The 13,220-nt window shown below is 45.9% G+C and overlaps 1 protein-coding gene across 7 annotated transcripts in view; it reads left to right on the forward strand.

Annotated features, from left to right (window-relative positions):
- Nucleotides 1–13,220, forward strand: part of FNIP2 (folliculin interacting protein 2) — a 130,328-nt gene that overhangs the window by 60,285 nt on the left and 56,823 nt on the right. For 4 of the 7 annotated variants that reach the window (XM_025267981.3, XM_006073900.4, XM_044930389.2 and 1 more), the window contains exons 2-7: nucleotides 1,306–1,432; nucleotides 5,218–5,337; nucleotides 7,504–7,604; nucleotides 8,584–8,655; nucleotides 11,117–11,217; nucleotides 11,380–11,469. In XM_025267981.3, coding sequence (XP_025123766.2) covers nucleotides 1,306–1,432; nucleotides 5,218–5,337; nucleotides 7,504–7,604; nucleotides 8,584–8,655; nucleotides 11,117–11,217; nucleotides 11,380–11,469 — 611 coding nt within the window. The remainder of the gene's footprint in view (nucleotides 1–1,305; nucleotides 1,433–5,217; nucleotides 5,338–7,503; nucleotides 7,605–8,583; nucleotides 8,656–11,116; nucleotides 11,218–11,379; nucleotides 11,470–13,220) is intronic. The other 3 variants (XM_025267984.3, XM_006073901.4, XM_025267983.3) reach the window with 2 other exon arrangements.

Here is a 13,220-nt window from a genome sequence, read left to right on the forward strand (position 1 = left end):
TTGGCCTTGGCCACTCGCTGTCCTCGGAGATGGGCTGGCCTGCTGTCTCCCACCTGCCTCTCCAGCTCTGTCTTCCTTAAATCCTAGGGACTTCCCTGCCCTCCCCCACTGCTTAAACCTGAAAATATGAGTCTTATTACATCCTTTTCTTTCTTGCACTTGGACAATCTGTAGTTACACATTTATAGATGACGACTCGCCCAGTATTCCTCACTGAACCATGTCCACCCTGAGGGCAGCGATCAAGCCTGCTTAGTTAACCAGCTGCTCAACCTCTAGCTTGGAGCACAGTGACCACAGGTGCCCAGATCTGTGTTGAACAAATGGATTAACAGACTTGTAACTGAAGAGCCCAAAGCAGTGCAGCCCTTTCTTAGTCTTCGCGTCCTGATTTCACTTGTGGCTGAAGAACGAACCTGTGTTTGGAGCCGTTTTGTCTCGGTGGCTTTTGGTTTGCTTAGGAAAAAACACGCTCCCTTTATGGCTGATTGTCATTGTCAGCAGTTCAGCTTCTGTGCAGTGATGCACTTGGTTTTCCAAACTTCCATGTCAGAACCAGCCATAGTAGAAGAAAATAAGTTCCAGGCGATGTTTTTCCTCTCTGACTGGCCTGAGACTGGGTGGCTAGGGGAGGAGGAGCGAGGGCTCTCTTGACTGCTTCCAGATTCCCGTCCGATGGTGCAGAGGTGGGAACACTCCGGGCCCTCCAATCTCGGCCGTGCCGCCCCCCGGAACCCAGGCATCCAGGTCAGCTGTCTCCACACACCTGTGCCACTCCTGCCTGCCGTCTTTGAGCAGAGTTTGCTTTTTAAAATTTTGTATTTATTTTTGATCATGCTGGATGTAGTTGCGGTGCACAGGTCTCTTGTTGCAGTGGCTTCTTGTTCCAGCGCATGGGCTCTAGGGCGTTCGGGCTTCTGGAGTTGCAGCACCAAGGCTCAGCAGTTGTGGCACATGGGCTTAGTTGCTCTTAAGGCATGTGGAATCTCCCTGGACTAGAAATCAAACCTGTGTCTCCTGCACTGGCAGGCAGATTCTTATCCATTGGACCACCAGGGAAGTCCCCAGAGTTGCTTTGGAAGGAGAATTTTTCTCTCCAGTGATCTATTATCTCAGCAGCGCTCCCAGCCTTGATCACGGGCACTGGCTGTCAGTCTGCAGCCAGGGCTGTGTGCCCCCGTCTGCGAGATCTCGCATGCTGCTGTCTTCCATGTGCGCGTGCATGCCAGCTGGGAGACTCGTCTTCCTGTGACCAGCCTGAGTGTTGCCGCTAACATTACTCCTTTCTCTCTTGTTAATCCACAGTTGGTCATGTTCAGAGCTGGACCTGAACGAGATTCGCCTGATCGTTTACCAGGACTGTGAAAGGAGAGGCAGACAAGTCTTGTTTGATTCTAAAGCTGTTCACAAAATGGAGGAGGTGGCAGCTCAGGTAGGAAATGTGGATTTGCTTTCCTCTTTTGCATCTGTGCTTTAACCATCTCTCTGGTCAGTGCAGCATCTGCTGTCTGGGCTGTCATACAACCTCATTGGTGATTCAGAGGAAACAGGGGCAGAGGTTCCTTGACTACCCCAGTTGAGTACTTATTAATACACACAGGTAAGACGGTTAGCCAGTCATCATGCAGATGCTCAGCAGCTACTATAGATGTTACCAGAAGTGAATTTGCTAGTGAGTCACAATCCAATAGGTTTTTGATGCCAAATATGTGCTGTATAATGAGAAAACTAAGAACTCTAAAATTCATGAAGCATTTGCCTGAAGAGAAGGTCTGGTATTTACCATAGATAGTGAGAGGTGTTACATAGCACTGGGGTAAACAGAAGTGGAGAGCTTTCCTCGCCACAGGGTTGCAGGGTACTAGCAAAAGGGCCTATGTCTCAAGCCTGCTTGACCAAGGAAGTTTATTTATTTTCTTTTTTTAGTGGAGGGCAGAGTGGTGAATGTGGTGATGGAGGTGACAATGGTGATGGTGGTGGTGATGGTGGAGATGGTGATGATAGAGATGATGATGGTGGAGATGGTGATAGTGGTGGTGGTGGTGATGGTGAAGATGTGGTAGTGATGGAGTGATGGTGGTGGAGATGGTGCTGGTGGTGGTGATGGTGGAGATGATAATGATAGTGATGATGATGGTGGTGGTGATGGTGGTGGTAGTGGTGCTGGTGGTGGTGATGGTGGAAATGGTGATGATGGTGGTGGTGCTGGAGGTGATGGTCATTGTGCTGGTGGTGGTGATGGTGGAGGTGATGATGATGGTGGTGGTGCTGGTGGTGGTGATCGTGATGGTGGTGGCGCTGGAGGTGCTGGTGGTGGTGATGGTGGAAATGGTGACGATGGTGGTGGTGCTGGAGGTGATGGTCATTGTGCTGGTGGTGGTGATGGTGGAGGTGATGATGATAGTGATGATGGTGGTGGTGCTGGAGGTGATGGTGGTGGAGATGGTGCTGGTGGTGGTGATGGTGGAGATGATGATGATAGTGATGATGGTGGTGGTGGTGCTGGAGGTGATGGTGGTGGAGATGGTGCTGGTGGTGGTGATCATGATGGTGGTGGTGCTGGAGGTGATGGTGGTGGAGATGGTGCTGGTGGTAGTGATGGTGGAGGTGATGATGATAGTGATGATGGTGGTGGTGGTGCTGGAGGTGATGGTGGTGGAGATGGTGATGGTGGTGATGATCATGATGGTGGTGGTGCTGGAGGTGATGGTGGTGGTGGTGGTGCTGGTGGTGGTGATGGTGAAGATGTGGTAGTGATGGAGTGATGGTGGTGGAGATGGTGATCATGATGGTAGTGGTAGTGGTGGTGGTGCTGGTGGAGATGGTGGAGATGGTGATGCTGGAGATGGTTGTCCTGGTGGAGATGGTGGTGGTAATATGATGGTGGGGTTGGTCATGCTGATGGTGGTGGTAGTGGTGATGGTGATGAGGATGTACATGGTGGTTGTGGGGGATATGGTGCTGGTAATGATGATGGTGAGGTTGGTGGTAATGGTGGAGGTGGTGATGGTGGGGGGGATGAGGCATGGGGCATCTGGGGGTGGTAAAGATGAGGACAGAGTGGCCCTTGATCCCTTGGAACCAGAATGGGAAAGGTAGAGCAACGTGTCTGGTGGGAGCAGAGTCTGGTCCTCCCTGTGAGGCTTCAGGATGGCTGTCCAGAGTGCTTCTGACTGGTTGCCTTTCAGCAGTTACTCAGGTGTCTACAAATTAAACCCTTGTCTGTTCCTTCTGTTCATGTTCAGTAACTTGCCACCTGTATTGACTGAATCCTGGCTCTTTAGAGAATGTGCAGCTAAGTAACTGAATAGTTTATGTCACAGTCCACGTCTCTTCAGGGCTGAGATCTCTTCCTGCTTCTGATAAGGTCATTTCTACAGGAAGGAAGTGTTTGGTTAAAGGCAGTTTAGCTGGGCAGATCCCATGGCGCTCTCACGTGGAAGTTGGCCAGGTAGCTAATCATTACAGTAGTTGTCAGGCTTGTTAGGTAAGCGGGGGACTGGGGGATGAGAAGTCTCTCAGATGATTCCCTGAGGCTTTCATGGTAGATTCGTATCTAAGTTCAGGTGAGCTGGTACTTGGCCCTTTGTTTGGTGAACAGCAGGCGGTTTCCCCCTGATTTCCCACATCATTTCCTATTTCCCTGAAGGCATTGCACAGATGGTATATTTGCACATCCACATTCTGTCACCTGGGCTCTTGATGGTGGTAACAGGTAGAGGGAAAAAATTCTCACTGGTTGGAAAAAGGAACCAGAATCATGACTGTAGGGGCAGTGATGACCCTGGGGTGTGCAATAGAAGTGTCCCGGAAAGTGCTCATTTATTAATAATTACAGAGGCAGCAGGGCCCGGGTAGGCTTGGAAACTGAGCCTACCGAACAAGTGCAGTCTGGGCTTTGCTCACTGGACTGGGTGCTGTCACCACCCGCGGATGGCTTGGCCAGAGGGCCTGGTGGTGTGGGACAGGTGTGGGTCGTGTGTCGCTGCAGGGCCATGTTCCTGGCTTCAGCGGCATGAAGCAGGGGGCAGACCCGCAGAGACCACTGAGGGTGTGCATTTGCTCAGGGATGACTCCACATCCTGGGCCTCCATCCCTGCCCGTGACCACTGGGGACACATGCTTCCTGTTCCCCTTCCGCCCCTCCCCATCTTCAGCCTGCCCCCCCCCCCCCCCACAACAGGCACCAAGCGTCAGCAGTTGGCAGCAGGCACATGACTGCAGGCATTTGCATTCGACCACCAGTGTGACTGTCACATTGCAGATTAGATAAGCTGCAGTTGCATTCATGGTTGTCCAAGCAAAGCTGCACACAAAAAGCAAATAAGACTGAGGATAGAAACCGCGCATCACAGAGGGGACAGGCTGCGTCTGCTGGCGGGGAGTGTGTCTTGGCATAGGAGGATGGGAAACGTTAGGACAGGTGTATCTTTATTCCTCTGTGTCACTATCACAGAAAGCAGCCCTGGACTCCATGTAGGAAATGTGTGTAGCTTGTGCCCCGCGAGCCCTGACCTCTGGAGGCCATGTTGCATCACGTGTTGGGTGATCATAGGGGCCTCTGTTCAGTGCTCTGTCTTCATCTTTCACAAGCCCGACCGCGTGACTTTCTCTGAAGCAGTGCAGAAGGGTGTGTCATGAAAGCACATGCCCGGACTTTCCAAATGAATCCTTCTGCCTTCCTAATTCCTTTTGCCTGGTGAATATTTAAATTTGAATCAAGGGCTGTATCCTCATCAGTATTCTAATCTATGACTCTACAAAGTACTCCAAAATCCTCTAATAATCAAAACAGAGGTCAGGTCTCATCGATGATTTTCAAGTATAAATTGAAACTTCAATAACAGCTGCGTTATTTAAAGAAAATATTCTTGGGAAACCCCCTGGTGGTCCAGTGGTTAAGACTCAGCACTTTCATGGCCAGGGCCCGGATTCAGTCTTTGGTTGGGGAACTCAGATCCCTGAAGCTGCACCATACCTCCAAAAAAAAAAAATGATAATAATAAAACAAAGAATGGATTTTTAAAAATAATTTTATTTATTGTATTTTTGGCTGTGCTGGATTCGATGCTATGCAGGCTTTTCTCTAGTTGCAATAAGTAGGGGCTACTCTTTGGTTGCAGAGTGGTTTAAGGAAGGGCTCCCCAGCGAGCGTGTGTGGGGAGCCTGGTACACTTGGTGCTGGTGTGTTCACCCTGCCTCTCCCTCTTCACTCAGAGAACGGAGGACCTCCCTGCAAAAGCGCCAGCCAAAAGCTGCTCAGGAGGCGGCCCTGCTGCTCATGGCCCTTCAGGGGGATCTTTGCCACATGCCAAGGAGCAGCTTCCCAAGTACCAGGTAAAGCCGCCCCTGTGAACGCAATAGCCCTAGGGCTGAAGTCACTTACTGTCATTTCCCCACGGGGATCATGGTGCTGGAGGTGCCCGCTCCTGCAATAGGAGACTGCAGATCCAAAAATGTGTCTCAGGTATTTTAGGTCAGTGCTTTGGCTTTTATCTCTCCATAAAAACTAGAGAAAAGTGGAGCGGTGGGGATCCAGTGTAACACAGACCAAACGAAGAAGGAATATTACAAAGGAGGCGATCCCTCTTGCTTGCTCGGTTGTCAGAACTGGCTAATGCATGTATTTTCCAGTTTTGTCAAAAGAGTTCTGAGGAGTCTCAGGATGCGGGCAGACATCCTGAGAAAATAGCTCTTGCCAGTAGAAGGAAGAAAGCTTATAGGAGCAGATGGAAAGGCAAGACCTAAGTTGAGTGTGAAGAATAGAGGACTGGTAGTATTTTTATGTTGTCTGTGTGTGTGTGTGTGTGTGTGTGTGTATTTAAGCAGAGGATAAGGGTTATTGCAGAATATTGGCCAACCAGGCGTAAGGGAAGTTGTTTCATAAATATGACTTGCAGAAGGGTACTACTTGTGGAGGATATATCAGTTTTTATTTTTATTTTTCTAGTCATGTGAGTTTTTCTACCATGTTGCTAGAACAGCAAACCCAGGGAAGGTACCAGCAACCACAGGCGTATAGAACGTTGTTCTCTTCACGGCCAGGATGGTTGCATGTGTCCACCCATATTTGACAGAATCCCAGGTCTCAGAGCAGTGTGGTTACAACGGCGCAGAGTGAATTAGCAGTGAGTTGAGAATCACAATTCGCACGTGGACCTTGAGCTTCAAGAGAAAGCAGATTAAGAAATGGTGGTGGGTCGAAGTTATTAATGAAGAACCTGAAAGCCTGTCAGTTCTGTCTGCATGTAATAAGAAGGGAGCCTATTAAATTAGATGGATTGATTTCTGTTTCTCTTTCCTTCTCTGCAAATATGTTTAAGTAGGTATATGTATGTGTCCTTCTGTGTGTGAATATATATGTGTATGTGTGTGGATTTTGAGTTAAAAGAAGGGAGCGTTAAGGGTGATGCCACGTTTTTGCTTGAGTAGAAAGCAAAGCAGCCAAGATCTGGCTGGTGGCCTGAGTCACGGGAGGCGGTGGTTTGGTTTTGGTCAGGCCACGTGGGTGCTTCTGGTTTGGTTGACACTCAAATCCATCTTCCCTATCGTGTGTCACCAGCATTTACAGTCGGAGCTAAGCATCCTCTATTCAAATGCACCCACTCACGTACCATCGTATTTCACAATATACAGATTTTGTGCCATGTGAGTGAAGGCATTTGGCTGCTGGCTTCCAGAGCCCCAGGCAAGTCAGGGTCCAGAGATGAAGGTGTGGGGGTTCCCACATGTCGGGAAGAACCAGAATCACAGCAGTGGTTGTGGACGTGGGCAGTGATAGGAGGGCCCTCTAAGGAATAGTTCTGTCCAGGGGAGGAGTCGGGAAAGCAGAGATTTAAGAAGAAGAGCAATTTGCACATCAGATACTGTGAGACATTTAATAAAGCAAACTGGGAAGTGGCCACTGGATTTCACAGAAGACGAGGCCATCACTAGAGCGGTGTGAATAGTTGGGAGAGGCAGCCCTCTGTGCTGGCAAAAGGGACGTGAAAGAGGTCAGAGGTAAGGGTTCAGATATTTTAAAAATATTTTTGTAAAACTTTAGGGGGATCAGACTATCTTATCATCTTTTGGACCTCACCTGCCCCAAGGGGCGTTTTGTTCAGCAGTGTTAATTTTGGTTGGATAATCCTGGACTGCTTCTTCCCAGAATGTATTCTTAGTACCAAGAGAGCAATCACCCTGTCTCTTCCATCACCTAATCTTTCTTCTTAGCCTTTGTAAATGGAGATGAGGAAAACCTTTGCTTCTCATAAAAAAGATTAAAAATGAGCTTCAGTAAAATGCTTGGGTCCTGTGTGAGGATATCATGTGTAAAGAAGAAATCATGAACATTAGTGATTATTTGGGGGAAAAACGTAGGCAGTCACCATTTTTACAGTCACTAAGGTTGTAAAGCTATCAGATGCTGCTTTGAGAAACAGGTCTAATTACCAACAAGCTGAGCGTTATTCTCGGTCACACTGTGCATGACGCTGTGGTGGTTCCTTTCATGTCCGATAGTACACACGGCCCGCCTCTGATGTCAACATGCTCGGGGAGATGATGTTCGGCTCGGTCGCCATGAGCTACCAAGGCTCCACCCTGAAGATTCACTACATACGGTGAGTTCTGGCACCGCCACCACGTGTGAAACATAGCATGGGGATGCTGACTCCTAATTCAAACATGCTTAAAAAAAACTTACATAGTTAAACAATAGACTGTCATCTGATGTTGTTAGCACTTGATATTTTTTATGCATCTTTAACAGTTAAAATAGACTTTTCCTACATAACTCTTACCTTGAATCAGCTTAGCAGAACAAAATCCTAAGCTTTAACTAAGTACTGTAAGTGAAAAATGCATACCAAAGTCTTCTGACTATCTGCCAGGTTAGTAGCAGCAACACTTTCTATCAGAATTATTTAAATATTTTAAGTTTTTCAAAATCTCATAAATTTCCCATTTTCAGATTAAAATTTTAGTCATGATTTTTTCCTTTTACTGAGGTACATATTTTTTTCTTATTTTTTAAAAAATCATTGAATGAATGGCAAGTTTATTTCTGTTTCCAGGGAATGGTGTCTAGAATAAAAACTTCTGCAAAAAAACAAAATGTGACTCCATTAAAGAATATGTCCGTTGTCTGCATGTCAGAACAGAATTTAGCTTGCTTGAGGCACAAGCTATATGATTTATGAAAGAAAGCCTTTCCCCATTCTGCATGTTTAACCTTCTGTCTGTTCATCCTGTGCCATGTGACAGATGAAAAATGTAACCTGAGAGAAAACAAACTTCTACTTTGAAAGATTCCTGCTAAGTGAAGTTTGTTCATCTGAAATACTTGCTCCCAAGGAAAATGGCCCCCAGAAATGTCTCCATGTCTCTTTTCTAGGGTTTTAACATCCTTGGGATTTTAAAATGATAAAATTAGAAAAAAAAATCTAGGCACCCCACTGATACAGTGATTTGAAAAATACATGTCTCATTCTTTGTAAAATAAAATATAGAAATGAATAAAAGCTTCAGAGAAAGTAGAAATAAAAGCAAGCAAACAAAAAAGCATCTCTCCCTGCTCTGTTCTTTTGTCTTTTCCTCCAGTTCTCCTCCGCAGCTGATGGTTAGTAAAGTCTTCTCTGCCAGGATGGGCAGTTTCTGTGGGAGTACAAACAAGTAAGTGTGGGGTGTCCCCCTACCCCAGTGTTCCAAGTGGCTGTTTCTGGGGTGTCCCCCCACCCCAGTGTTCCAAGTGGCTGTTTCTGCGGTATGCCCCCACCCCTGCTGTTGCAAGTCGCTGTTTCTGGGGTGTGCCCCCCACCCCCCATTGTTCCAAATGGCTGTTTCTGGGGTGTCCCCCACCCCCCACTGTTGTTCCAAGTGGCTGTTTCTGGATCGAGTCACTCCTTGTGACTCTTTTTGAGATGTGAAGCAGGACGAGTCCCCATTAACACAGGGTTTTCAAGGTGGCCGTTGTCCAGTACACAGTATGAAAAGGCCCTGGACCTTAACAGTTGGCCATGAAGACAGATCTGTCTATACATACATTTGGGGTCTCTACCTGTTACCCTCTGTTCCTACTGACAGACACCAAGTTTTCATTTCCTGCAAAATGAAATGTGAAGGGGAAAAAAGGAGGGGCTGCAGTAATGAGTGGCCAATGTTATTTTATCCCCAATATTATTTTATCTTCAGGTCTTATCAGGACTTTTCCCTGGTGGTCCAGTAGTTAAGATTTTGCCTTCCAATGCAGGGCGTGCAATCCCTGGTCAGGGAGCTGGGACCCCGCATGCCTCATAGCCAAAAAACCAAAAACGTTGTACAAAAGCAGTGTTGTAACAAATTCAATAAAGACTTTAAAAATGGCCTACATTAAAAAAAAAAATCTTAAAGCCTTGTCTGTTAAAGAAATGAGGCACAGAGTGAGTTTGCCAGGCTGAGAGGCCCCTGAACGGCAGGAGAGGTTGTCTGTGCTCACTGTCTCAGCCATCTGTGCCACCTCTGCGGTTGGTGGGGACTCGGGTCAGGCAGTGTTTTGATTTTTGCTCCTGAGTTCCTCCGCCAACTCTTAATTTTGCTCTTTTATGTAGACTAAGAATATTTCAGTGTCTAACTTAACTCTTACCTTGGCACATTTGTTCATGTATTTTGAATTTTCCAAGCAGAAATATCTTATATAATTCTTTTTTTGAATGAAAAAACATTTGTTATACTTGGGTAAGTTTGAAAGAAATGTTTGTTATAAATTAAAGGGGATTCTTCAGGGTCAGATAAAGGCTGTATTTTTTTACGGTCTTTGGAAATTAAAAGTATGTTCCTCTGCAAGTTTGGGTGCCTTTGAGTAAGTCTGCTTACTTTTCAGCCCAGTAAAGAATTTATATTTTTGAGCATTTTCAGACTGGATTGTCAGGACTTAAGCGTAGGAATCAGAGAAGGCAATGGCACCTCACTTCAGTACTCTTGCCTGGAAAATCCCATGGACAGAGAAGCCTGGTAGGCTGCAGTCCATGGGGTCACTGAGTCGGACACGACTGAGCGACTTCACTTTCACTTTTTACTTTCATGCATTGGAGAAGGAAATGGCAATCCACTCCAGTGTTCTTGCCTGGAGAATCCCAGGGACAGGGGAACCTGGTGGGCTGCCGTCTGTGGGGTTGCAGAGTCGGACACGACTGAAGTGACTTAGCAGCAGTAGGAGCAAGCATAGGAATTAATGTTTCTTTTTTGGTGAGATATTCTTTTTCAGATCTTTGCTACTACCTGAGCATTTATTATACTAACTCCCTCTAGTAAAATATTGAGCCCAGATTTAAGTAAAAATGATTTTTGCCTCATTATGCTATATTATCCTCAAAATCTTTTTTATTTCACTTCTTAGTAAATACAATAAATTATTAAAATCTGCTTCTCTCACACGTATGTTGTTGTGTTAGTCACTCAGTCATATCTGAGTCTTTGTGATCCCAAAGATTGTAGCCCATTAGGCTCATCTGTCCATAGAATTCTCCAGGCAGGAATACTGGAGTGGGTTGCCATTCCCTTCTCCAGGGTATCTTCCCAACCCAGGGATAGAACCTGGGTCTTCTTCGTTGCAGACAGATTCTTTACCATCTGAGCCACCAGGGAAGCCCTCTCACGTGTTTATTTATGAGTAATTCTAACTTTTTAGAAGTTGTGGAATCAGACTCCTATAAAAATCATAATTTCCGTTATATGGTCCTCCTGAAAAAGGTTGCCAAATATCTCATGGATGTTAGCTAAGAGTTAAAATGAATTTCATTTTGAAGGTTTATGTAAAATTACCCTTGAAATAAGTAGCATTAGCCTTGGTCTTAGTCACCAAAACAAGATTTTAGAGTTTCTTATTCCCCCTTATATAATGTGAAATTGTATATTTGGATTGTAAATGTTTGGAATGTGTCATTTAGTTTTATAGGTTGAACTACCTCCCAGAACCTTTCTTGTCTTCTAACAAATTCCCCTGAAGATTAATTCCCTCCAGTAGATGCGAGACTTTATTAATTTATAAAGAAAAATCTGACCAACTGGCGGATTGTCTTGTACCTGAGAGTCTGTTAGCAAACAGCTGTATTCATCTCTTGATGTTTCTCTCCCTTCCATCCCCTTCTGGACTTAGCTTGCAAGACAGCTTCGAATACATCAACCAAGATCCTAACCTGGGGAAACTGAACACAAATCAGAATAACCTGGGTCCCTGTCGGACCGGAAGTAACCTAGGTAAACTCCGCGACCTAGATGGGTCTTGCTTTCTGGGCGCCCCCCGCTGCGGGTGTGCGTTTTGCTTTCTTTGAGTTTGCGGTGTTGTTTTGTTCTGGCAGTATCTTTAATCTGTGTTTATTCTGTGTGTGCCTTGTCCGCCCCGTGTCGTCTCCGCCGCAGGTGCGCTGCAGGGATGCGGCGGCAAGCTGCCCCCAGGGGCGGCCGAGGGAGGACCTCTCCGGCTCAGCCGCAGCGCCTCTTTCTTTGCAGGTTTGTGTGGAATGCTGCGCACGGTGTGACCCGCACACACTAATAAATCCTGGGCAGGTTCTTGGAAACAAATCCTGTTTGGCACCTCTCTAGAAATCCAAGGGGCTCTTGAGATAATTAGTTCCAAATGCTGCCAAGTTCCCCATGTTCTGAAACTTCCACCCGTGAACCCCTATTGTAAAAGTCTCTGTAATACCCCAGTGTAAGCTGATTTTGATCCAAAATGAGCCCTTCGTATTTCTAAGAGGATAATATCTTCTGATCTTCCTCAGCCTCTTCTGCTGCTGTGAACTGTCTCTCTTTACTGTGGCATCTTTAGTCCATTTTTCACCTGCATCCTTAGCTGCACAGTCTCTTCAAAAGTCACTCTAACAACAGCATGGAAGACCAACCTCACTCATTTTCTCTCTGTCTCTGTGGCAAGAGAGAGAGCTCAGATGCATTTTCCAGCTTCTTTACAGGTGTAATTGTCTGCGTCTCTCTGGGTAGGTAAACTCTGAGCAGAGCCTGGTCTTCTAGCTGAGGCTGTCTGCTATCTGCTGTAGGCTGGCATGATTAACAAGTGTGGAAGTCTTCACTGCTAACTTTAAAGGTTGTGTTTATGGCAAATGATATGCTTCATTCCATTTTTCTTTGTAGCCTAAAATATGCTAGGCCCCCTAGTTAATTGACAGACACTCTCCTACCTACTTCAAAATGAGGATAACATGTTTGTTTATACACTCTCCTTAAAATTGCAAAAATAAACATGCTTCACAAAATAGCTGGCAAATATAACACTCAGGCAGGGCAGCCTTGTGCACTATAAAGCTAACTGTAGCCACGTGTCAGCTACCTTCTAGCTCAATGAGGAAATAGTTAAGACCGATCTGAAGCTTTCCTAGAAGTCTGTAATCCTTTATAGAGTGTTTCTTTTTTTGTTAGTTTTTTTGGAGTTGTGTTGTCTTACAGTGTAGTGCTAGTTTCTACTGTACAGCAGGGTGAAGCAGCTTTACGTACACAGGTATCACCTCTTTTCTGGATTGCCTTCCCATTTAGGTCACCACAGAGCACTGAGTAGAGTTCCTTGTGTATACAGTAGGTTCTCATTAGTTATCTATTTTACTACTGATGCTATGTATAAAATAGAGTGTTTTCTAAGCAAGTCTACAATAATTCTGAATCTAGGTATATATGGAAAAGAGGTGGAGAAAAAATCGTTGAAAATAAATACGTGTTTTCTATCTACCAAGAGGATGGGTTATAAAACAGAAACATTTTTCAAATTTATGAAATGGTTTTCACATAGTTCTCTAGGTGGCCTATAGTTGTTACTAAAACTGATTATAAAGCATTTTGAAATTTCTTAATATTTTGAAATACATTCTAATATATTGAAAATACTTAAATACTATTTAAAATCTACTAATGAGGAAAATGCCTCAAAGTATCCACTGCAGGATGCAGTTCATTGTATCAAGTGCCCACATAGTTTATGATTCAGTTAGAGGTGAGTATGGGAAAAGTGTCTGTGCTGCCGTAGGACAGGCACCTGATCCTGCCTCCCCTACCCGCCCTGCTCCTCTCCCCATTTTCTCCCCCACACTCTCCTCCTCCCCTCTCTTTTCCGCCCCTCTCCTTCCCTCCACCTCCCCCTCTTTTCTCCTGCTCCCCCCGCCCCCCCACCTCCTCTCTGCTCTTCCCCCCTCTTCCTCATCCCACCCCTTCCTCACCCTTTCTCCTACTGCCCTCCTCCCCCCTACTCTCACCTC

This window comes from Bubalus bubalis, chromosome 17, assembly GCF_019923935.1.
Source record: "Bubalus bubalis isolate 160015118507 breed Murrah chromosome 17, NDDB_SH_1, whole genome shotgun sequence".
In the NCBI taxonomy this organism is placed as follows: domain Eukaryota; kingdom Metazoa; phylum Chordata; class Mammalia; order Artiodactyla; family Bovidae; genus Bubalus; species Bubalus bubalis.